Source organism: Mobula hypostoma, chromosome 23 (assembly GCF_963921235.1).
Source record: "Mobula hypostoma chromosome 23, sMobHyp1.1, whole genome shotgun sequence".
NCBI lineage: Eukaryota > Metazoa > Chordata > Chondrichthyes > Myliobatiformes > Myliobatidae > Mobula > Mobula hypostoma.
The window spans coordinates 55,858,504-55,885,070 of NC_086119.1; the positions used below are offsets into that span (position 1 = coordinate 55,858,504).

General features: G+C 44.4%; 1 protein-coding gene across 2 annotated transcripts in view; it reads left to right on the forward strand.

The window, feature by feature from the left end:
• si:dkey-91m11.5 (PH_BCR_vertebrate and RhoGAP_Bcr domain-containing protein) overlaps nt 1–26,567 on the forward strand; it is a 464,892-nt gene that overhangs the window by 212,801 nt on the left and 225,524 nt on the right. For both annotated transcript variants that reach the window (XM_063031657.1, XM_063031659.1), the window contains exon 9: nt 18,540–18,661. In XM_063031657.1, the coding sequence (XP_062887727.1) occupies nt 18,540–18,661 (122 nt within the window). The remainder of the gene's footprint in view (nt 1–18,539; nt 18,662–26,567) is intronic.

Here is a 26,567-nt window from a genome sequence, read left to right on the forward strand (position 1 = left end):
ATGTTGAGTCCATCATAGACAAAAAGTTTAGTGAGGAGTCAACGTATAACGTGCAGGCAGCAGATAATCGGGTCACCACCAGGAAAGGTAGAGGGAATACACGGTCAGTGCAAGATTCCCTATAACCATTCCCCAAAGAGTATACCCCTTTGTATACTGCTGGGGGAGTAGACCCGTCAGGGCACAACAGAAGCAGCCACGTCAGTGGCACTATTACAGCTTCTGAGACTCAGCAGGGAAAGGTGAAGTCAAGTAGAACAATTGTGATAGGAAACTTATGTATGGTTTTCTCCCAATACCATGTGCTAGTGAGGGCAGGAATAGAAAGAATAGATGTATAGCTGGGGCTGGTGCATAGAGCAGGGTTTCAGATTCTTGGATCATTGGAACCTCTTCTGGGGCAGAGGTAACCTGTACAAGTGGAATGAGTTGCATCTGATGGGATATACTCCAGGTTATTGAGAGAGGCAAGAGATGAAATTGCTGGGGCTTTGACCAGGCTCTTCAAGTCACAGTCTAGGTCTTAGAGGACTGTTGTATTTAAATTTGTTCCTTTGTTCAAGAAGGTTAGTAGGGATAATTCTTGAAGCTATAGACCGGTGAATTTCATGGTATTGGCAGGGAAGCTATGGAGAGGATTCTTAGGGGCAAAATTCATGAGACTTTGCAAATCCTAATTAGGGACAGTTTAGCATAGCTTTGTGCAGGGCGAGTCGTATCTTACTCTGTTATTTTTTTTTGTGGAGATGGCATGGGTGATTGGTAAAGGTAGAGCTCTAGACGTTGGATTTTAGTAAAGTATTTGACAAGGACCTCGTGAGAGACTCATCCGGAACATCGAGTCATGGGATCCTTAGTGACTTCGCTGTTTGGCTTGTCCATACAACACAGATCCTTAGTGACTTCGCCGTTTAGCTTGTCCATACAACACAGATCCTTAGTGACTTTGCCGTTTGGGTTCAGAATTGGCTTGTTCATACAACACAGATCCGTAGTGACTTCGCCGGTTGGCTTGTTCATACAACACAGATCCTTAGTGACTTCGCCGTTTGGGTTCAGAATTGACTTGTCCATACAACACAGATCCTTAGTGACTTTGCCGTTTGGGTTCAGAATTGGCTTGTTCATACAACACAGATCCTTAGTGACTTTGCCGTTTGGGTTCAGAATTGGCTTGTTCATACAACACAGATCCTTAGTGACTTCGCAGTTTGGATTCAGAATTGACTTGTCCATACAACACAGATCCTTAGTGACTTTGCCGTTTGGGTTCAGAATTGGCTTGTTCATACAACACAGATCCTTAGTGACTTTGCCGTTTGGGTTCAGAATTGGCTTGTCCATACAACACAGAGTGTAGTGATTGATGGATCTTATTCTAGCCTGAAGACAGCGATTGATGATGTTCTACTACTACTGGGACCTCTGCTGTTTGTCTCATAGATTAATGACCTTGAAAACATCGAAGCGTAGTAAGTTTGACCTTGAAAACATAGAAGCGTTAGTAAGTTTGCAGATGACATTGTAGATAGTTTAGAAGGTTGCCAAAGGATAATGTGAAGTAGATCAGTTGCAGATATGGGCGGAGAAATGGCAGCCGGAGTCTAACCTGACCAGTTGTGAAGTGTAAAACTTTGGAAAGTCAAATGTAAGGGAACAGTGCAGAATTAATGGCAAAACCCTTAACATTGTTGATATGGAGAGAGATCTTGGGGGTCAAAATCTAAAGCTCCCTAAAAGTAGTTGCTTAGGTTGATAGGGTAGTAAAGAAGGCATACGCCATGTTTGCCTTCATTAGTCAAAGAATTGATTGCAAGAGTCAGATAGTTATGTTGCAGTTTTATTAAACTCTGTTTAGACCATATGTGGACTATTGTGTTCTGTTCTGGTGCCCCATTATAGAAAGGATTTGGAGGCTATGGAGAAAATGCAGAGGAGGTTTAGCAAATTGCTGTCTGGAGTAGAGGGCATATGCTATAAAGAGAGATTAGGCAAATTTGGGTTATTTTCTCTAAAGTAATAGAAGTTAAGAGAGTCCTGATAGAAGTTATGAGAGGCATAACAGATGGTATCTCTTAGATAGGCATACAGACGTACAGAGAATGGAGGGATTTGGACATTTGTAGGCAGAGGGATTAGTTTAGTTTGGAATTCATTTACTATTTTAATTAGTTCAGCATAAACTCATGGACCAAATGGCCTTTTGCTGTGCTGTACCGTTGTATGTTCTACACTCAGTGGCTGTTTTATTATGTACCCCCTGTACCTATAAAGTGATCACTGAGCGTACGTTTGTGGTCTTCTGCTCCTATAGCCCATCCACCTCAAGGTTCAACATGTATGTTCAGAGATGCTTTTCTCACCACTGTTGTAACACCTGTTATTTGAGTTACTGTCATCTTCTTGTCAGTTTGAAGCAGTTTGGCCATTTTCCTCTGACCTCTCTCATTTACAAGGTGTTTTTGCCCACAGAACTGCTGCTCTGGATATTTTTTGTTTTTCATACATTCTTCGTAAACTCAAGGGACTGTTGTGCGTGAAAAGCTTGGAAGGTACTCAAATCACCCCGTCTGGCACCAACAATCATTGCACGGTCAAAGTCACTTAGACCACATTTCTTCCTCATTCTGACATTTAGTTTGAACAATAACTGGACCTCTTGACTATGCCGACATGCTTTTATGATTTGAATTGGCACTGCATGATTAACTGGTTAGATATTTGCATTAACAAACTGGTGTACATAATAAAGCAGCTATGTTCAATATTTAAAAGCAAACTGCTGAACAAGTTCAGTGGCTCAAGCAATGTCGGTGGAGATAAAGGGGTGGTCAACATTTCAAAGATTCAAAGTATATTTATTATCAATGTATACAGTAGACAACCCTGAGATTCGTCTTCCTGTGAATAGCCATGAAACAAAGAAATACCATCCAACCTGATCACAGAAACCATCACAGAAACCCAATGTGCAAATAAAAAGAACAAATCGCACAAACATCAAAATACGTGCAAATATTAAGGATATTAAGGAGATGCAGTTGGTAGTATGCTCTTAATGGTACAGCGGTAAAAGTCCGTCAGTATCCTGCGACAGAGGTGAGCTTTCTTCATGCTCCGCAGGAAATAAAGACGCTGTTGCGCCTTTTTGATCAGGATGGAGGAGTTCAGGAACCAGGTGAGATCCTTGGAAATGTGGACACCAAGGAACTTGAGCTTGATACACGCTCCACTACAGTTCCGTTGATGTAGATGGGGACGTGAGTGCGACTCCTGGCATGCCTGAAGTCCACAATGATCTCCTTGGTCTTCTGGGTGTTAAGGGCCAGATTGTCAGCACACCACGCAGCCAGATGCTGGACCTCGTCCTTGTAGGCCATCTCGTCATCCCCTCTGATCAGATCGACCACTGTGGTGTCGTCTATGAACTTGATTATGGAGTTAGAACCATGTACAGGAATGCAGTCATAAGTGAAAAGGGGGTACAGAAGAGGGCTCAGCACACAGCCTTGAGGCATGCTGGTGTTCAGGGTGAGAGTGGAGGAGGAGAGGTTGTCTAACTTAACTGATTGGGGTATGTTAGTCAGGAAGTCCAAGGTCCAATTGCAGAGGGATGAGCTGATACCAAGCTGGCGAAGTGGTGGGCCAAAGGGCCAGTTCCTGTGCTAGATGTATACTTACTTGTTCTGAGTTCAGTATGTTTTTAATCCGTTGTCCCATGGATACTAATGCAAATTGTTATTTTATAACCCTCAAACTTCCAAATTGTTGAATTTTCTAATTTTGATTCTCTCTTAAACTTTAAATTGTGTCTTAACTCTGTTTAAATTGTTTCAGAATTTGTTTATGTGAGTTGTGTACCTTCTAGGCTTCTGTCGCTCCCTCCTGAGCCATATTAAGCATTTCAGTTCGTGCATTTAATGCATGTACTCCTGAGAACCATTGTTCATTGCAGATTAACTGTGCCTGTCCTTGTATTGCATGTTACCAATCATATTTCCACATTTAGTGGTATTCTGGTATCATTTCATTTTTCTGTATCACATAGGAATCTGTGCCAGAACTCAGAGGAAACTCATCAATCCAATTCCACATATTTCTCTGTAATGTTTTTTCTCTCTCATCCTACCAACCACCTATACTAGTGCAATTTATAGTGGCTAATTACCATTACAACCTGCACATCCTTGGGATGTGGGAAACAACCAGAACATCAAGAGGATATGCACACAATCGCAGAGAAAATGTGCAAGCTCCAGTCAAGGACACTGCCGTGCACTTTTACTAAACCATTATGTTGCACCATGTATGAAATCTTGTAAAAGCGAATAGTGAGAGAGCATTTGGAAATTTTTGATTGCTTCTCATGCAAGTTTTGTCATTGAACTTCAGTTTTGTGTATGTGGAGGCATCACTGCTGGATCTGATGCAGACCTTATTTAACAGCTGTCTGTGGACTATTCAGCTTTACCTCTGCTTGAAACCAGCATCAATGCATGGTGCCAAGTCATCACCTCTTGTGGAGATGAACTGACTTTGTGAATATGAGATTAATAATTGAACTTTTTGAGCCTATGACCAAATACTATTTATTTATCACTTCAGCAATTAGGCACATATTATATTTTTCTTTATTTAAAATAAAAATAACATAACCTGACACCATTAGAACTTTTTCTGAAAACTGTGATCATTAGAGGTCCATCATTTCGTGTATTTATTTGCTGAAGTTTTAGAGTCCTTGAAAACAGATGTTTTTACATAATTTTGTTTTGAGTTGGTGCTGTTTTCCTGTTTGTCATTTTGATTGTGCTGTCTATGTGCACCTTTCCCTGTAATAAACTCCGATTTTATTCTTTGCTTGCATGAATGGAGTTCCTACTGCACAAAAAGCGTTTCACAACTGCAAATCAGGTAACCCGCATATCTTTATAAAGTGTTGTTAACTATTTTACTCATATCCCGCTTCAGTTTTGGAACAAATTGAATGCTTTTAACACTTCATTTCACTGCAACTCCAAGACTAGTTAATCTGAGTTTGTGTCTTCAGGATTGATGCTGTTTACAGCAGATGTCAAACACAAGTGATGTTATACCATCAGTTTACTGTCAAACTTAGTTAGGAGAAACCAAGTTAGGAGAAAAGCACAAGTTCATCTTTTAATCTTCAGTGAAGAATTAAAACATGAGCAATCAGATTACCAAAGTGGGACTTGAAAGAAGATGGAAAAAAAATTAAATAGCTTCAGTCAAAACTTTGAATAAGACTATACTGTCAAAAGTATTCTTTATCCTGAGCAGGCCAGACACTTGTCGGTATCCGTTCCCCTCCTGCTTTCTGCATGGCTGTGATACCATTCCCCATGCAGCCCTTTGGAGCATTGTAGGAGACCATGAATCATGTTTTCCTGAAGGCTCCGAGAAAAATTTGTGCGAACTGTATTGGGAGGCCTGCAAGAGAGGTTATTTGCCAACATCCTTCGGTAACCCACCCTTTGTTACAAGATGACTTTTCTCCTCAGCCCTATCTACCAAACTGCCACCTGAAAACAGCCTCATTGTTGAATGGAGAAGACAAATGACATATTCCTGCCTCCATTTTCTGTGTTTTCTTAACTATACCTGATCATTCTCATTTGGTGTGAAAGGTACATTTAATGTCAGAGAAATGTATACAATATACATCCTGATTTTTCTTCGCAACCATTACGACAACAGAGGAGAGCCCACAAAGAATGAATGACAAATGTTAGAACCCCAAAGAACCCCAACTCCCCTCCCTCCTGCGTGTAAGCAGCAGCAAGCAACAATCCCCCCTCCTCCCACCGGCAAAAAAAAGCATCAGCATCTGCCACCGAGCGCTCAAGCGTGAGCAAAGCAAAAGCAAAAACACAGACTTGCAGTACTCCAAAGACTACTTGTTTAGCCGGTATTAGACATAGCACAGGCTCTCTCTCCCCCCATAAGGGAGAAAGCGATGTCTCTGTTTCATAGCGAGAGGGGAAACATAACAAACAACTCACTGGTTTATGATGTTAAAAGTCCATTATGTCACTTTTTCTGAGCTCTGTGCCCAAAGATCTCAGGTCTCTGGGCACATAGCTTTAAATTTTCCATCTCCCACAACACACCGATCTGCCCGGACACCGACCTTCAATCTGCCCGTCTCCAGAGCCATGAGATCTCGGCCCTCCAAAGGCAAGCTGAGCTCTTAGGCCGAGCACTTGGCGTGCGGAATAATGGCCAGTTGCAAAACCCCAAGAGCGGGTCCCATTCCCACAAAGAACTGTAGTCAGCGTGTAACTCCAGGTCAAGGTCTTAAAAAGAACCCTGAAAGGGAAAAATAGAGATACCAAAGATGGAAACGGAGCTGTTTCTGAAGATACAAGCAAAGGAGTCGTCTTAGCTGTCATTAATTCTCCTAAGCTCCTCCTCCTGGGAATATAGAACTGCAGTATTCCAACTAGATCCCTCCTAAAGAGCTAGTTCCACCATCGAACCCCTCATGAACAGCCAGTCCCACCCCTGACACCCTGATGAACAGCCAATAATTCCTGATTTTCCTTATAATCAAGCTAAATAGTGGCTCCCTCGCAACAAGCATAATGCCAGTCTTCCCCTCCCTACTAAAAATACTGCCAATTCTTATGTCCACCCCAGCTGATACGCAAGCATCAACTGGGGTGAACATAAGAGGGGCCTTCCCTCTTTCTCCAGATCTCAAATTCACAAAAATAGATTGCCCTTTTTCACCCCCTCCTCGGCCCCTGACTTCAGGAAGGGGAAGTCGAGGGAACACACACCAATCAATCCTCATTAAGGGATCAGAAGTGGAAAGGCTGAGCAGTTTCAAGTTTCTGAGTGTCAACATCTCTGAGGATCAATCTTGGACCCAACATATTGATGCAATTACAAAAAAGACATTAGGATTTCTACAGAAGTACTGTGGATGTACCCTCATCCTACAGATTTAACAGCCTCCATCATCCCACAGATTATCACCCTCTCTCGTCCCATGTAGCATCCTCCCTCATCCCTCTGTTTATCTCCTCCTTCGTTACACTGATTACCACCTCCCTTATCCCAAGATTCTCTTCTCCCTCATCCTATTGATTACCACACTCCATTGTTCTACTGATTTACCACCCTCCTCCTTCCCAATGATTATCCCCTCCCTCACCCTACTGATTACCACTCTCCCTCATTCCACTAACTACAAGTCTCCCTCATCGACTGATTACTACCCTCCCTTTTTCCACTGATAATCACAGAAGACCATAAAACTGGACGAGATGTACCCCAGGCTACTGTGGGAGGCGAGGGAGGAGCTTGCTGAACCTCTGGCAATAATCTTTGCATTATCAATTGGGATGGGAGAGGTTCCGGAAGATTGGAGGGTTGCAGATGTTGTTCCCTTATTCAAGAGAGGGAGTAGAGATAGCCCAGGAAATTATAGACCAGTGAGTCTTACTTCAGTGGTTGGTAAGTTGATGGAGAAGATCCTGAGAGGCAGGGATGAACATCTGGAGAGGCATAATATGCTTAGGAATAGTCAGCATGGCTTTGTCAAAGGCAGGTCATGCCTTACGAGCCTGATTGAATTTTTGAGGATGTGACTAAACACACTGATGAAGGTAGAGTAGTAGATGTAGTGTATATAGATTTCAGCAAGGCTTTTGATAAGGTACCCCATGCAAGGCTTATTGAGAAAGTAGGGAGACATGGGATCCAAGGGGACCTTGCTTTGTGGATCCACAATTGGCTTGCCCACAGAAGTCAAAGAGTAGTTGTAGACGGGTCATATTCTGCATAGAGGACGGTGACCAGAGATGTGCCTCAGGGATCTGTTATGGGACCCCTCCTCTTTGTAATTTTTATAAATTACCTAGATGAGGAAGTGGAGGGATGGGTTAGTAAATTTGCTGATGACTCAAAGGTTGGGGGTGTTGTGGATAGTGTGGAGGGCTGTCAGAGGTTACAGCAGGACATCGATAGGATGCAAGACTGGGCTGAGAAGTGGCAGATGGAATTCAACCCAGATAAGTGTGAGGTGGTTCACTTTGGTAGGTCAAATATAGTGGCAGAATATAGTATTAATGGTAAGAGTCTTGGCATTGTGGAGGTTCAGAGGGATCTTGGGGTCCGAGTCCATAGGACACTCAAAGCTGCTGCGCAGGTTGACAGTGTGGTTAAGAAGACATACGGTGCATTGGCCTTCATCAACCGTGGGATTGAGTTTAACAGCCAAGATGTAATGTTACAGCTATATAGGATCCTGGTCAGACCCCACTTGGAGTACTGTGCTCAGCTCGGGTCACCTCACTACGGGAAGGATGTGGAAACCATAGAAAAGGTGCAGAGGAGATTTACAAGGATGTTGCCTGGATTGGGGAGCATGCCTTATGAGAATAGGTTGAGTGAACTTAGCCTTTTCTCCTTGGAGTGACGGAGGATGAGAGGTGACCTGATTGAGGTGTATAAGGTGATGAGAGGCATTGATTGTGTGGATAGTCAGAGGCTTTTTCCCAGAGCTGAAATGGCTAACACAAGAGGGCACAGTTTTAAGGTGCTTGGAAGTAGATACTGAGGAGATGTCAGGGGTAAGTTCTTTACGCAGAGAGTGGTGAGTGCGTGGAATGGGCTGCTGGCGATTATGGTGGAGGCGGATACAATAGAGTCTTTTAAGAGGTTCCTGAATGGGTATATGGAGCTTAGAAAAATAGAGTGCTATGGGTAACCCTCGTTAATTTCTAAAGTAAGTACATGTTTGGCACAGCATTGTGGGTCGAAGGGCCTATATTGTGCTGTAGGTTTTCTATGTTTCTATTAAATATACATGCAGACTTGGCCACCACAACTGCCTGTGGCAACAAATTCCACAGATTCACCACTCACTGGATAAAGAAATACCTCCTCATCTCTGTTCTAAAAGCATGCCCCTCTGTTCTGAGGCTGTGTACTCTGGTCCTAGACTCTCCCATCATAGGAAACATCCTCTCCACATCCACTCTATCAAGGCCTTTCAGCATTCGATACGTTTCAATGAGGTCACCCCTCATTCTTCCGAATTTGAGTGAATACAGGCCGAGAGCCATCAAAAGCTCTAAATTTGACAAGCCATTTAAACCTGGAATCATTTTCGTGGACCTGCTTTGAATCCTCTCCAGTTTCAGCATATCCTTTCATGATAAGGGGCCCCTTTATTCCAGTATTCCAATTGAGATCTCACCAGTGCTTTACAAAGTCTCAAAATTACATCCTTGCTCTTACATTCTAGTCCTCTTGAAATGAATGTTTACATTGCAACAAATCCATTAATCCCATAGTCCAAATCTTTGACATACATCATAAAAAGCAGCGGTCCCAGCACTGACCCGTGTGGAACTCCACTGGTAACTAGCAGCCAGCTAAAATAGGATCCCTTTATTCCCACTCTCTGTTTTCTGCCGGTCAACCAATGCTCCACCCATGCTAGTAACTCCCCTGTAATTCCATGGTCTCAAATCTTGCTAAGCAGCCTCGTGTGGCACCTTGTCAAAGTCCTTCTGAAAATCAAAGTACACCACATCTACTGCACCTCCTTTGTCTACCCTGCTTGTAATTTCCTCAAAAAATTGCAGTCGGTTAGTCAGTCAGGATTTTCCTTTAAGGAAACCATGCTGGCTTTGCCCTACCTTGTCATGTGCCTCAAGGTACCCCGTAAACTCATCCCTAACAATTGATTCCAACAGCTTCCCAAGCACTGATGTCAGGCTAGCAAGGCAATAGTTATCTTTCTGCTGCCTCCCATCCTTCTTAAAAAGCAGAGTAACATTTGCAATTTTCCAGTCATCTGGTAAAAGGCTAGAATCTATCATTTCTTGAAAGATAATTATTAATTCCTCTGCAATCTGTCAGGCTACTTCCTTCAGAACCCAAGGGTGCATTCCATCAGGTCCAGGAGATTTATCCACCCTCAGACCATTAAACTTCCTGAGCACCTTCTCAGTCGTAATTTTTACTGCACATACTTCACTTCCCAGACACTCTTGAATGTCCACTGTGCAGATGTCTTCCACTGTGAAGGCTGATGCAAAATAAGCAATTCACTTCCTCTGCCATCTCTGCGTCTCTCATTGCAATGTCTCCAGCATCACTTTCTATTGATCCTATATCTACCCTCGACTCTCTTTCACCCTTTATATACTTAAAAAAGCTTTCAGTATCTTCTTTGATTTTAGTCTCCAGCTTCCTTTTATAATTCACCTTTTCCTTCCTAATAACCTTCTTAGCTTCCTTCTGCAAGTTTTTAAAAGCTTCCCAATCCTCTATCTTCCTACTAGCTTTGGCTTCCTTGTATACCCTCTCTTTTGATTTTACTTGGGTTCTGACTTCACTTGTCAGCCACGGTACTGTCCTTCTTCCATTCGAAAATTTCTTCTTATTTGGAATATTCCTGCCTTGCACTTCCCTCATTTTTTGCAAAGACTCCAGCCATTGCTGCTCTGCTGTCCTTCCTGGTAGTGTCCCTTTCCAGTCAACTTTGGCCAGTTCCCCTCTTATGCCATTGTAGTTTCCTTTATTCCACTGAAATACCAACACATTGGATTTTAGAGTAGATTATGAGGACACTCAGTCCTCGTTTATTGTCATTTAGAAATGCATGCATTAAGAAAGGATACAATGTTCCTCCAGTATAATATCACAGACACACAGGACAGACCAAGACTAAAACTGACAAAAACCACATAATTATAACATATAGTTACAACAGTGCAAAGCAATACCATAATTTGATAAAGAGCAGACCATGGGCACGGTTAAAAAAGGTCTCAAAGTCCCGATAGCCCATCACCTCACACAAACGGTAGAAGGGAGAAACTCTCCCTGCCATGAACCTCCAGCGCCGCAAACTTGCCGATGCAGCACCCTGGAAGCACCTGACCACAGCCAACTCTTGAGTGCGTCCGAAAACTTCAAGCCTCCGACCAGCCCACCGACACCGAGCACCATCTCTTCCAAGCGCTTCGACTCTGCCCCAGCCGCCGAGCAACAAGCATAGCTGAGGACTCGGGGCCTCCCCACCCGGCCCCAAGATTCGGGATCATGCAGTAGCAGCGGCAGTGAAACAGGCATTTCAGAAGTTTCACCGGATGTTCCTCCGCGCTCTCATGTCTGTCTCCATCAAATCTGGATTGTGCATGGAACCCTACTTGACAGATAACAGATATTCATCACCGGAGTGGCCGCTGCGCGCTGCGTCGCGCCGCCATCTTCTCCTCCCATGTTTCCTCTTCTCAAATTTCAAACTGAACTTGATCATATTGTGATCGTTGTTCCCTAAGGGTTCCTTAACCTTAAACTCTTTTAACACCTGCGGATCATTGCCCAACACCAAATCCAGCACAGGTGATCCCCTAGTGGACTGAACAACAAGCTGTTCAAAAATCCATCACTTGGACATTCTACAAATTCTCTTTCTTCAGGTGCAGTACTCCCCTAGTTTTCCAAATACACTTCCATGTTAAAATCCCCAACGATTATCATGACATTGCCCATCCGACATACCATTTCTATATCTTTCTGTAATTTGTAATCCACATCCTGGCTGCTGTTTGGAGGATTACACTGATCACTACTGTCCCTCATCCCACTGATTACCAAGCTTCCCCCCCGCCCCCTCTACAAGCCACTGATCACACCCTCCCTCATCCCACTGATCACACTCTCCCTCATCCCACTGATCACTGCCCTCCCTCATCCCACTGATCACACTCTCCCTCATCACACTGATCACTACCCTCCCTCATCCCACTGATTACACTCTCCCTCATCCCACTGATTACACCCTCCCTCATCCCACAGATCACACCCTCCCTCATTCCACTGATCACACTCTCCCTCATCCCACTGATCACTCCCTCCCTCATCCTACTGATCACACCCTCCCTCATCCTACAGATCACACCCTCCCTCACCCTACTGATCACTACCCTCTCTCATCCCACTGATCACGACCCTCGCTCATCCCACTGATCACACCCTCCCTCATCCCACTGATCACTACCCTCCCTCATCCCACTGATCACTACCCTCCCTCATCCCACTGATCACAGCCCTCCCTCATCCCACTGATCACTACCCTCCCTGATCCCACTGATCACTACCCTCCCTGATCCCACTGATCACACCCTCCCTGATCCCACTGATCACACCCTCCCTGATCCCTCTGATCACTGCCCTCCCTCATCCCACTGATCACTGCCCTCCCTCATCCCACTGATCACACCCTCCCTCATCCCACTGATCACACCCTCCCTCATCCCACTGATCACTGCCCTCCCTCATCCCACTGATCACTGCCCTCCCTCATCCCACTGATCACACCCTCCCTCATCCCACTGATCACACCCTCCCTCATCCCCCTGGTCACTGCCCTCCCTCATCCCACTGATCACTGTCCTCCCTCATCCCACTGATCACTGTCCTCCCTCATCCCACTGATCACTACCCTCCCTCATCCCACTGATCACGACCCTCCCTCATCCCACTGATCACTACCCTCCCTCATCCCACTGATCACACCCTCCCTCATCCCACTGATCACTACCCTCCCTCATCCCACTGATCACAGCCCTCCCTCATCCCACTGATCACTACCCTCCCTGACCCCACTGATCACTACCCTCCCTGATCCCACTGATCACACCCTCCCTGATCCCACTGATCACACCCTCCCTGATCCCTCTGATCACTGCCCTCCCTCATCCCACTGATCACTGCCCTCCCTCATCCCACTGATCACTGCCCTCCCTCATCCCACTGATCACTGCCCTCCCTCATCCCACTGATCACTGCCCTCCCTCATCCCACTGATCACACCCTCCCTCATCCCACTGATCACACCCTCCCTCATCCCCCTGGTCACACCCTCCCTCATCCCCCTGGTCACTGCCCTCCCTCATCCCACTGATCACTGTCCTCCCTCATCCCACTGATCACTACCCTCCCTCATCCCACTGATCACGACCCTCCCTCATCCCACTGATCACTACCCTCCCTCATCCCACTGATCACACCCTCCCTCATCCCACTGATCACACCCTCCCTCATCCCACTGATCACATCCTCCCTCATCTCACTGATCACATCCTCCCTCATCCCACTGATCACACCCTCCCTCATCCCACTGATCACATCCTCCCTCATCTCACTGATCACTACCTTAACTCATCCCACTGATCACACCCTCCCTCATCCCACTGGTCACTGCCCTCCCTCATCCCACTGGTCACTACCCTCCCTCATCCCACTGATCACTACCCTCCCTCATCCCACTGATCACACCCTCCCTCATCCCACTGATCACGACCCTCCCTCATCGTGCTGCTTACCACGCTCCCCCCTCATCCCACTGATTACTACCCTCTCTCATCTCACTGATCACTGCCCTCCCTCATCCCACTGATCACTGGCCTCCCTCATCCCACTGATCACACCCTCCCTCATCCCACTGATCACTGCCCTCCCTCATACCACTGATCACTGCCCTCCCTCATCCCACTGATCACACCCTCCCTCATCCCGCTGATCACACCCTCCCTGATCCCACTGATCACTGTCCTCCCTCATCCCACTGATCACTGCCCTCCCTCATACCACTGATCACTGCCCTCCTTCATCCCACTGATCACACCCTCCTTCATCCCACTGATCACTACCCTCCCTCATCCCACTGATCACACCCTCCCTCATCCCACTGATCACACCCTCCCTCAGCCCACTGATCACACCCTCCCTCATCCCACTGATCACTGCCCTCCCTCATCCCACTGATCACTACCCTCCCTCATCCCACTGATCACAGCCCTCCCTCATTCCACTGATCACAGCCCTCCCTCATCCCGCTGATCACTGCTCTTCCTGATCTCTCTGATCACTGCCCTCCCTCATCTCTCTGATCACTGCCCTCCCTCATCCCACTGATCACTGCCCTCCCTCATCCCACTGATCACTCCCTCCCTCACCCTACTGATCACTACCCTCCCTCACCCTACTGATCACTACCTTCCCTCATCCCACTGATCACGACCCTCCCTCATCCCACTGATCACACCCTCCCTCATCCCACTGATCACACCCTCCCTCATCCCACTGGTCACTGCCCTCCCTCATCCCACTGATCACTGGCCTCCCTCATCCCACTGATCACACTCTCCCTCATCCCACTGATCTCTGCCCTCCCTCATCCCACTGATCACACCCTCCCTCATCCCACTGATCACACCCTCCCTCATCCCACTGATCACTGCCCTCCCTCATCCCACTGATCACTGCCCACCCTCATCCCGCTGATCACATCCTCCCTCATCCCACTGATCTCTGCCCTCCCTCATCCCACTGATCACACCCTCCCTCATTCCACTGATCACACCCTCCTCATCCCACTGATCACTGCCCTCCCTCATCCCACTGATCACTGCCCTCCCTCATCCCACTGGTCACTGCCCTCCCTCATCCCACTGATCACTGGCCTCCCTCATCCCACTGATCACACTCTCCCTCATCCCACTGATCACTGCCCTCCCTCATCCCACTGATCACACCCTCCCTCATCCTGCTGATCACACCCTCCCTGATCCCACTGATCACTGTCCTCCCTCATCCCACTGATCACACCCTCCCTCATCCCCCTGGTCACTGCCCTCCCTCATCCCACTGATCACTGGCCTCCCTCATCCCACTGATCACACTCTCCCTCATCCCACTGATCTCTGCCCTCGCTCATCCCACTGATCACACCCTCCCTCATCCCACTGATCACACCCTCCCTCATCCCACTGATCACTGCCCTCCCTCATCCCACTGATCACTGCCCTCCCTCATCCCACTGATCACTGTCCTCCCTCATCCCACTGATTACTGCCCTCCCTCATCCCACTGATCACACCCTCCTTCATCCCACTGATCACTACCCTCTCTCATCCCACTGATCACTGCCCTCCCTCATCCCACTGATCACACTCTCCCTCATCCCATGGATTACCTCCTTCCCTCATCCCACAGATTGCCTCCCTCCCTCATCCCACAGATTACCTTCCTCCCTCATTGTACGGATTTCTACCTTCCCTTATCCCACTGAGTTATGACCCTCCCTCCTTCGTTCCACGGATTACTACCCTCCGTGAGCTTACTGATTACCACCCTGCCTCCTCATCCCACAGATTACCACCCTCCCTAGCTCATCCTACTGATATCACCCTCCTTCCCTCATCCCACAGATTACCACCCTCCTTCAATCCACTGAACCCCTTCCTTGTCCTGCTGACTACCACACTCTCTCATCCCACCCAGTACCATCCTCCCGCGTTCTACTGATTATCCTCTCACTGATTACTATACTCCCTGATCCCCCACTCAGCCCGTCATCATACTGATTACCACCCTCCGTGATCTCACTGATTATCCACTCCCTCCTTCCACCGATTATCCAGTAATCACCAGTCTACTGATTAATCATCCAGTAACCTCTAGCCTTGTTGTTAAAAAAAGCCTTGTAAATCTCCTTTAAATTTCATGCTTACACCTTAAGACAATGCTCACTGGCATTTGACATTTCCGCCCTGCGGAAAAGATGTTCAATGTCTACTCCGTATGTGCCTCTAATAATTTGATATGCAGTGGATTTTGGTAATTGGGACACTTTGGAACCAATACATTATGGCCCAATTGAGCAGTTGTCCTAATTAGCCAAAATTTCATAGAAATAGTTAAAAGGTATATAAAACCAAAGTACCATTAAATTGAGTAACAAGTTATGTATTTAAATGAAATACAGAACAAATTAGAACACTACCAAAACTACTACAGTACTACAATACTGGAATGATCTGTCAAGGGTAGTGGTAGAAACATATACAATTGCAATGTTTAAGAGGCATTTAAGCAGACAGATGAACAGACATGGAATTGAGAGATACAAACTATGTGCAGGCAGACGTGGTTTAAACAAGCATCATTGTCACAGTGAGCTGAGGGCCGGTTGCTGTGCTGTACTGTTCTATTCTCGTGTAGACCTGAGATGGCACTGTGTTAAGATATGCTGGATGATTCTCTGGCATGCTCTTCTACATTATTTATCTGGAGCTGTTATCCTGGTATGAAGGCAGTTTCACAGAGCTTGGATATGCAGGGTTATGGTTAGGTTGTTGTGGAATACTACTTTGCTGCTATTGACAGCTTAATACACCGTATAAATGGTATTAGTTTCTAATAGTTATCAACGGAAGAATTAATCCAGTGTACGTTGCCATGTTCTTTTGATTAACTGTAAATTAACAAAATCAATGCAGACACCATGTATTGATAATGGATTGCCTTCATACAAAGCCATTAATGATTGCATCTTCCAAGTCTTCATTTCCATTGTAAATTTCAAGATGATTGACAATACCTTCAAATTCTTCGTAGGTCCTAATTTGTTGAAATATTGAAATGGTTCATTTTCACTCCCGCTGTTTCCGGCATCTCCAAACCTGAATGCTTGAGACCGAAGCGAGCAAAACAGTTCTGAATTGTCTTCCTGCTTATTTGTCAGCAACTGTTAGTGATGAGTAGCACTGATTTTTGAACACAAGCATACACAACTGACTCTATTTAAAACCTGTAAGCACAGTGTGTAACAGCCACACGACATGTACATGACTGATGCTGGTTGGAAATGGTTCGGCAACAGACTCTTGTCCCAATTAGATGGCGTAGTGCCCCAAATAAACAAAGGGAATCGCAGCTATTTTCTTGATTTTTTTTTTATTTTTTAAGAATTGCTCCGATTAACTGCTGGCCCAATTAACTGGAATTCTCTATGCTTCTATTGGATTACCTTTAGCTCATGCTATTTGGGAGAGAACGTACCAAGTCTGTACAACCTCTCTTTATAGCTGATGCTTTCTTATCCAGACAACAAATGTTTTGAAAACAGCAGAAGCATCACATTAGATATAAAGCTGTGCCCAATATATAGAACTATGTGCTATATATAGAGCTATTTTCTGCTATAATACTACTTGTTATGTGATTCTCTGTCAGATTATGTACATCAAACCACATCCATTTGAACTAATGAACTATGTTAGAGCATAACACATGGGTGCAAAATAATCTTAGGCCAAATATGCTGTGTGTATGATTTTCTTGTCTTCTTCCATGAGTTTGTATCCTACAACCTGTAACAATACAGTGCATTTCACTTGATATTAAAAAGGATAAAACATTGGATACATGGTCATGAGTCTGAATACTTGTGCTTTAGAAATAGCTGAGCCTCTTGCCAAGCAGTTCTTGCACTGCCATGCACAGATAAGATGGAAATTGTTCATGTTAGTTCTATCTATTACAGAGAGTTCAACTTCAGTTTCACTTACTACCACCCAACCAGTCAAAATGTAAATAATTACAGATTTACTCACCAAAAAGGTGCTCACAAATAGCCCAAGACATTATCGCCTTGGTCTGGCAAAACAAACTGAATTTCATTACTATCAATACCAAATGTCATACAGCAAGAGGACCACAAATAAGAACAAAAATAGGTACATTACCAGATCCAAGTCTCCCCTCTAACTTCCTATACTAATTTGAAAATACTGTATATTGCCAATCCTTCATTGTTGTTGGGTTGAAATCCTCATCACAATACCAGTTAGACAAGTTGGCTCACCATTGCTTTCTGAAAAACTTGAAGTTTTGGCCTTGCTGGTAATGCTCACACTCTGTGTGAGTAGAAAATTGTGCTGCTCAAGAGGTTCAGCAAACATATGTGTCAGTATTAACGCCGTAAAAGGCAAAAGGTTGGAGGTTTCATTGTTGGCCTATGCCAGGTTGAGTTAGCAAATCTGGGCTTAAATATATTTGTCCAAACCCTGTTTACAGCACCTGCAACATATGCATGCACACAAATAGCACAAGTACTGTGACTAGACACACACTGCTCCTGTCTAGTTCCCATGAGTGAATGGTCAGTATATGGACTCCCCTCTCTAACTTGTTCATCCAGTGTTATATGGTGTCTAACTCTTTCTTTACTCAAGCCTATAGCTGTTTAAAATTATATTTTTATTGTCACTTAACAGTAATCTCATATTTACATCAGTCACAATAATTTCCTTCTCTGTTGCTCATTTTAGTTGTCTGAAATAATTAGCACTAAGCCTACACATCATCCTTTGTTCTAAGGATTTATCTTATTCAGTTTCTTGAGCTATTTAGTCTCTGATATCCATAGTTTATCACTGTTGCTTTGAGGCTATTGCTTACTGTGTTTCTGTTATACCCAAATTGAATAACAGAGGATCAAAGAAAAATCTTTTCAAATGCTCTTTTAAATGTTGGGTTTTTTTTTGTGCTTAAGTGGGGAAGCATTAAACCTAATCTTTAAACTAAGAAACAGATTTTTGAAAGCCCTACATGTAGTTAAAATTAACATGCTGATATATTGAAACACCAAAAAGTAGAAGTAAATATAAGAATGTTCTTTCTAAGTATCTTCCTGATTTTTGCAGCATCGGCAGCTCATTAAGGACAGCTTTCTGGTTGAACTTGTGGAGGGTGCTCGGAAACTTCGGCATGCTTTTCTCTTCAGTGACCTCTTTCTTTGTGCAAAACTGAAAAAGCAAGTAGCAGGGTAAGAAGTCAAGAACCTGGTGTGAGACGGTTTATTTTTCCTTTGCTTTTATATTAGCATCATGAATCATCTAAAATATTGCTGTTTTTGGAAATGATTTAATTTTAATAGAATGTTTTAGCCTTATGTTTCGAGATCAACACTTCAGACCTTTGGATCATGATACAACATAGCCAAAACTGCTGGTAGCAGCAGTTGGTGGTACCTCACCAAACTAATCAACCTTTATGAATAAACCTGGATAACAGACTACGCTCTGGATAGTATCACAATTTTCACATGTAGAAAATGTACAGTTTCCCCTATTCCTCAAATAATTGTACACTGAAAGTTGACGGTCTATGATCAGTTAATTCGGCAGATACAGGACATTTTGCCTGAGCATTCTTTGTCTGTTTGGTTCAATACTAAATAAATACTGTATGTGTTGAGGAAGTGGGAGGAATTCAAGGAGGAGGATCCAGAAAAGAAACGTTTCTTCCAACTCTTACACCTCGGAAATTAACAAAAATTCCACTACATGACAGTGATAATAAATCTGATTCTGATTCTGATTTTAGTGATTGGGAAGATGTTGAAATCCATTATTAAAGATGAGGGGGTTTCTGTACTTGGTGGAACATGATGAAATCAAGTTAGTTTAATTGTCATTCAACAGTACACATGAATAGACTCAAACGAAAAAGCGTTCCTTTGGAGCCAAGGTGCAAAAGAGCCTGCAGCAGTTCCTCATATTGAGTAGTACAACCACAGATGTGCGCAATACAGCAAAGCGCTCAAAGGACGGGCTCAAGTCAGCATAAGGGGAAACCTTGCCTGACAAATCTGCTGGAATTTTCTGAGGAAGTTGCAGGCAGGATAGACAAAGGAAGATCAGTCGATGCTGTATACTCCTATTTTCAGAAGGCATTTGACAAGGTGCCACACCTGAACAGACAAGCGCCCTTGGTATTACAGGAAAGATATTTGCATGATTATGGGGAGATCTGAAGGCATAGGTAGGGAATTTGAGCCTTTTTCCCAGGGTAGAGCTATCATTGTATGTAGCTTTAAGGTGAGAAGAGGAACATTTTAAGAGGGTGTGCAGGTTTTTTTTAAGACAGGAATCTTGAGTGCTTGGAACACGCTGCCAGGAGTGGTGGTGCAAGCAGATGCAATGGTGGTGGTACAGAGGCATTTAGATAAATACCTGAACTTGCAGGTATTGGCAGGAAAAAGCATAGGGCCCATGGAGGACAGATCTGAGAAATTAGATAAATACTTCTAATCTGTATTCACTAAAAGGAAGAATATTGTAGTTAGAGAATTCAGAATCAGATTTGTTTATTGTCATAGACATTGATATTAGAATCAGATTTATTAGCTCTGAAACATGACATGACTGTTTTGTGCAGCAGTACACTACAAGACATAAAATTGGCTCTAAGTTACAATACTTAAATAATATTGTTGAAGAGAAATAACGAGGTAGTATTCACAGGTTTATGGACTGTTCAGCAATCTGATAGCAGGGAGAAAGAAGCTGTTCCTAAAACATTGATTGTGGGTATTCAGGTTCCTGTGTCTTCTCCCTGATTGTAGTAATGAGAAGAGGGTTGGATGGTGAGGGTCCTTAATGATGGATGCTGCTTTGAGACACCTCCTTTTGAAGATAATGATGGTAAGCTTGAGCCCATGATGGGGCTGAGTGAGTCTACAACCAAGCCTCTTTTGATCCTGTGCATTGGCACCTCCATACCTGGCCATGATTTAACCAGTCTGATCGCTCTCCACCATATATTGGTAGAAATTTGCTAGAGTCGTTGGTAACATACCAAATCTCCTCAGGCTCCTAGTGAAGTATAGCCACTAGTGTGCCTTCTTTGTGAATGCATCAATGTGTGCGCCTAGGATAGATCTTTTGAGATATTGACGCCCAGTAACTTGAAGCTGCTGTCCCTTTGCACTCTGACCTTCAATGAGAACTGGTATATGCTCTCCTGACTTACATTTCTGAAGGTTAATTCCTTGGTTTTGCTGACATTGTTGCAACACCATTGAAATCAGGTGATCTATCTCACTCCCCTACTCCTTGTCGCCATCTGAGATTTTGGCAATGGCAGTGTCAATCTAGAATATATGGTAATGATAAATATAAGAATAAATACTGCAATAAATTCAAAACAGCAGAATGGTGCGCAGGTAGTAGTGTGATCTGATCTGAAGTAATATCATACAGTACATGCATTCATTAAAAAGGAGGGGATATTAGATTTCTTAGCAGACATAAAGGTGGATATACCTGCAGGGCCTGATCAGGTGTATCCTAGGCTGCTGTGGGATGTAAGGGAGGAGATTGCTGGGCCCCAACAGAGATTTTAAAATTTTTAAGTTTGCACTGACCGTAAATGAGGTCCCAGATGACTACAGAACAGTAAATGTGATATCTTTATTCAAGAAGAACAGCAGATATAAGACAGGTAATTACCGGCTGCAAAGTCTAGCATCATCATAGGGATGATGAGCTCATCAAATTCATCAACTTTGCTTCCAACTTACATTTCTGACACTTCTCTCTCTTTCCTTGATCCTTATCTCTATCTCTATCGGCATCTTTTATAAACCTATCGATTTTGACTATACCTCTTCCACCCTGTCTCCTGTAAAAACGCAATTCTCTTTTCTCAGTTCCTTCGTCTCTGCCGCATCTATTCCCAGGATGAGGATTTCTTTTCCAGGTCATCAGAGATGTCCTCCTCCTTAAAAGAATGGGGTTTCCCTTCTGCCACCACTGATACTGCCCTTAGCCACATCTCCTCTATTTCATAGACATCTACGCTCACCCCAACTTCCCACCACTTAACAGAGATGGAGTTCCTACCATCCCATGAGCCTCTGCATCTAACACATTACTCTCCGCAACTTCCGCCATTTTCAATGGGATCATATCATAAAACACAACTTTACCTCAAACACCCCCCCCCCCACCATTCTCCACTTTCTGCAGGGACCGCTCCCTCCCTGATTCCCTTGTCCATTCATCCCTCCTCACTAATCTCCCCCCTAGCGACTGAAATGCTATACCTGCTCACTCACCTCCTTACTGGGCCCCAAACAGTCCTTCCAAATGAGGCAACACTTCACCTGCAAATCTGCTGGGGTCATCTATTGTATCTGGTGCTCCCAATGTGGCCTCCTCTACATCAGTGAGTTCCAACGTAAATTGGAGGACTGCTTTTTGGAGCATCTCCATCCACCAAAAGTGGAATTTCCCAGTGGCAAACCATTTTAATTCCTATCATGCCACCATCTTGATCCATGGCCTCTTCTGCCATGATGAGGCCACTCTCAGGATGCAGGATGCAGGATGCAGGAGCAATACCTCATACATGATATCAAGAATATCTATGTCTCCTTCCGGTAATTTTTTAAAAATTCTTTTTTCTTTTTCTCTCCCCCTTCCCTCTTTTTCTGTTCCCCACTCTAGCCTCTTACCTCTTCTCTTCATCTGCCCATCAACCCCCTATGGTGCCCTCCTTCTTCCCTTTCTCCCATGATCCATTCTCCTCTCTTACCTGATTCCTTCTTCTCCAGCCCTTTACCTTTCCCTCCCACTTGACTTCACCTATTACCCTCTATCTTGTCCTCCTCTACCCCCCACCTTTTTATTCTGTCATCTTCCCCCCTTCCTTTCCAGTCCTAATAAAGGGTCTCAACTCAAAACCTTGACCTGCTGAGTTTCTCCAGTATTTGCGTATGTGACTCTGGATTCCCAGCATCTGCAGAGTTTATTGTGGTTGTTGTAGGGAAATTATTGGAAATATTTTGCTGTATAGGATCAACCTATGCTCACGTAGGCAGGGATTAAACAAAGATAATCAGCATAGCCTGCTGGGTACATCCTGTTTGACCAGCTTGATTGAATCTTCAAAAGAGGTAACAAACTGTATTGACGAGGGCAATATGATTAATGTAGTTTCAATGAACTTCAGGCGACTGCTGACAAGGTAACAAATGGAAAATTTGTCTAAAAGTTTAGACCCCATAGGATCCAAATCATTGTGGCAAATTGCATCTAAAACTGACTTGATAACATGAGGCAGTTTGCATGACCTTTTGCCGTGGCAAGTGGGAGTTAATAAAAAGATGGTAGGTTAAGCAGAGTGGCAATTGTGTGAGTGGGCAGAGTATTGTGTGAGTAGGGGAGCTTGAGGCTTCAGCAAGAAGAGACGGAGGCTGAGGTAGGTATCTGGAAAGTTCCTTTCTTTCTTATTACACAGTTAGAGCAGTGGGAATGCGTGGTAGGACAGTGGAATGTTCCTCTTGTGGGATACGGAAGACAGGGAGACTTAGTGTCTCTGAGGACTACACCTGCAAGAAGTGAATCTGGTTGCAGCTTTTTTACAGACTGTGTTAAGGAACTGGAGCTGGATGAATTCCAGATCATTCGAGAGGCTGAGGGGTTGATTGACAGGAGAGACAACGAGGTGGTTACACCGAAGGTGCAGGACACAGATATCTGGGTGTTTGCCAGTAGATTGAAAGTGCAGGATACAGTTGTGGGGGATGTCCAAGCTGAGGAAAGCCACAGCGATCAGTTCTCATGACTCAGATGGGAAAGGGTAGGAAGAGGTAAGCAGTACTGATAGGGGATTCATTGGTATATTGTCTCCCTGGTCCCTGGGTTAGAGACACATTGGATCGAGTCCATAGCATTCTTAAAGAGGAGGGTGAGCAGCCAAAGTTCGTGGTCCATATTGGTACCAATGACATAGGCAGGAAGGGTGACGAGGTACTGCAAAGTGAGTTCAGGGAGGTAGGTGCTAAGTTAAAAGCCAGGACCTCCAGTGTTATGATCTCAGGACTGCTACCCATGCCAGGTGCTAGTAAGGCTAGAAAATAGGGAGATAACACTTGGCTAAGGAGATAGTGCGGGACGGAGGACTTCAGATTTTTGGATCATAGCGCTCTCTTCCAGGGAAGTTGGGACCTGTACAAAGAGGATAGTTTACTGCTGAACTGAAGGGGGACTGATATCCTTGCAGGAAGGTTTGCTAGTACTGATGCAGAGATTTTACACTACAGTTTCAGGGGGCTGGAAGCCAGAGTGCCAGGACAGTTCATACAGTGGTAGTGGGGAGCTTCTGTAGATGTGTAGTGGAGGGTATATTGACTGCTTGCTTCACGGCTCATATGGAAACACAATACTCTTGAACGGAAATGCCTACAAAAGGTAATGGATAACGGCCCAGTCCATCACGGGTAAAGCCCTCCCCATCATTGAGAACACTTACAAGGAGCACTCTCGCAGGAAAGCAGCATCAGTCATCAGGGACCTTCATCACACAGGTCATACTCTCTTCTTGCTGCTGCCATTAGGAAGAAGGTACTGTAGTCTCAGAACTCACACAACCAGGTTCAGTTATTACACCTCAACCATTAGGCTTTGAGCCAAAGGGGATGGCTTATCACAACCTCCTTTGCTGATCATTCATATAGGCTCAAGCTGGAGCCAACATATCCATGCATCTACGAAGAAGGCCAACTGTGACTGTATTTCATCAGGAGTTTGAGAAGATTTGGTATGTTACCAAAAAGACTTGAAAATTTCTACAAATATAACATGGAGATCATTCTAACTGGCTGCATCACTGTCTGGCATGTGGCAGGGGGCAACTGCTTAGGATCGAAGTAAGCTACAGAGAGTTGTAAACTTGGTCAGCTCCAACGTGAGCACTAGCCTCCATATTATGCAGGACATCTTCAAGGAGTGAAGCCTTAAAAAGGCAGCTCCATCATTAAGGAGCCCCATCACCCAGATCATGCCTTGTTCGCATTGCTACCATCAAGAAGGAGGTACAAAATTATGATGACACTCTCTCAATGAATCAGGAACTGCTTCTTCCTCTCTGCCAATAACACTGCCTCACTTTTTTAATTTCTATTTTTGCCCTACTTATGTAATTTAACTAATACAGTCAAGTCAGGTCGCTTTTGTTGTCATTTCAACCATAAGCTGCTGGTACAGTACACAGTAAAAACGAAACAATGATCCTCCAGGACCATGGTACGACATGAAACAACACAAAACTACATTAGACTTCAGGCCTACAGGGGACTAAATAAAGTACACAAAACAGTACAAGACATTACAATAATTAATAAACAAGACAATAGACACAATAGAGTTCAAATTACAATATAATAAATAATGTAAATGTAAACAATGTTTTAGCAGGAATTGAGAAAGAAATGATCAAAAATTGCAAAGGGAGTGGAGTGGTGTTCAGTTGTGTGTGTGTGTGTAGGTTGGTGTCAGACTAGACTCTGGGAATTGAGGAGTCTGATGGCTTGGGGGAAGAAACCGTTGTACAATCTGGTCGTGAGAGCCCGAATGCTTCGGTGCCTTTTGCCAGATGGCAGGAGGGAGAAGAGTTTGTATGAGGGGTGCATGGGGTCCTTCACAATGCTGTTAGCTTTAAGGATGCAGTGTGTGGTGTAAATATCTGTAATGGCGGGAAGAGAGACCCCCCCCCGATGATCCCTTCAGCTGACCTCACTATCCGCTGCAGGGTCTTGCGATCCGAGACGGTGCAATTTCCGAACCAGGCGGTAATGCAGCCACTCAGGATACTCTCGATATATCCTCTGTAGAATGTGGTGAGGATGAGGGGTGGAAGACGGACTTTCCTCAGTCTTCGCAGAAAGTAGAGACACTGCTGGGCTTTCTTGGCTATGGAGTGTGTGCACACATATGTATATGTGTACATATTGTGTGTGTGTGTGTGTGTGTGTATATAAATCTATTTACTGCGTGAGGGGATCCAGGAGTGCCCCTATTAACTGTTTGAAGAGAGACAGAGAGAGACATTCATCATTGATGGTTTGTTTGGAAAGGAGAGAGAGAGAGAGACGAAGATTGACGGACTGACATGGGAGTTAACTTTGGAGTTTTACTTCGGAGATAAAAACTGAGCAGCTCGAAGGTTGCTATGGTGACTAACAGGACATTATTGATGTTACTTCCAAGGACTTGTTGCCTGCTCGCATTCCTTTACAGACAAAGAAAGGAGGGGCTCTTTGAATGACAGGTGATGTTCAGCCTGGTGGGATAAATGGGAGGTCAGATGATACAGACCACAGACACATGATCTGGACACCGAATGAGCATTGTTGTGCCCGCAGAGAAAGTGGGTTTTTCGAGGATCGATCAGGCGGATCGATCCAAATTGCTATTCCAGCGGTGAAGAAGGGGTTGACTGGTGGGGAGCTGTCTATGTGTCCACCCTTGCTGGGGTGATAGCTCGCAGGAAAACTGGTCCCCCTGGTTAAAGTCACAGTTGGTGACTTGTGAAGGATTTCGGAGGACGACGAGAAGATCGACGGCATCAGCTCACCTGAAGACTCAACTCATTTCTCTCTCTCTCTCTCCCTCTCCCTCTCCTCCCCCTCAACTAAATACCACGAACTGAACTTTACTCAATATCGTAAGACTGTATCTTTGTACCCCTACACTTAAAGAAGCTTGGTTTTTCATACATATATATTCCACACTTACTTTTATATATAATCATTGCTAACCTGTGTGATTTATTTACATTGATATTACTGTATTGTGTAGTTACTAATAAACATTATTAGTTGTTAGCAATATGAGACTCCAAAGTGGTTTCTATTTCTGCTGGTTCTTTATCCCCGTCACGGGGTACGTGACAACTGTAATTCAGTTTTTTCTCTTATTATGATGTATTGCATTGTACTACTGCCACAAAGTCAACAAATTTCATGACATATGCAGTGATATTAAACCTGAATCTGATTCTGATTCATGTTCTTGATATTTATTGTTTATTACTATTATTTCTTTCTTTTTTTATTTGCATAGTTGTCTTGCATACTGGTCGAATGCCCAAGATGGTGCAGTCTT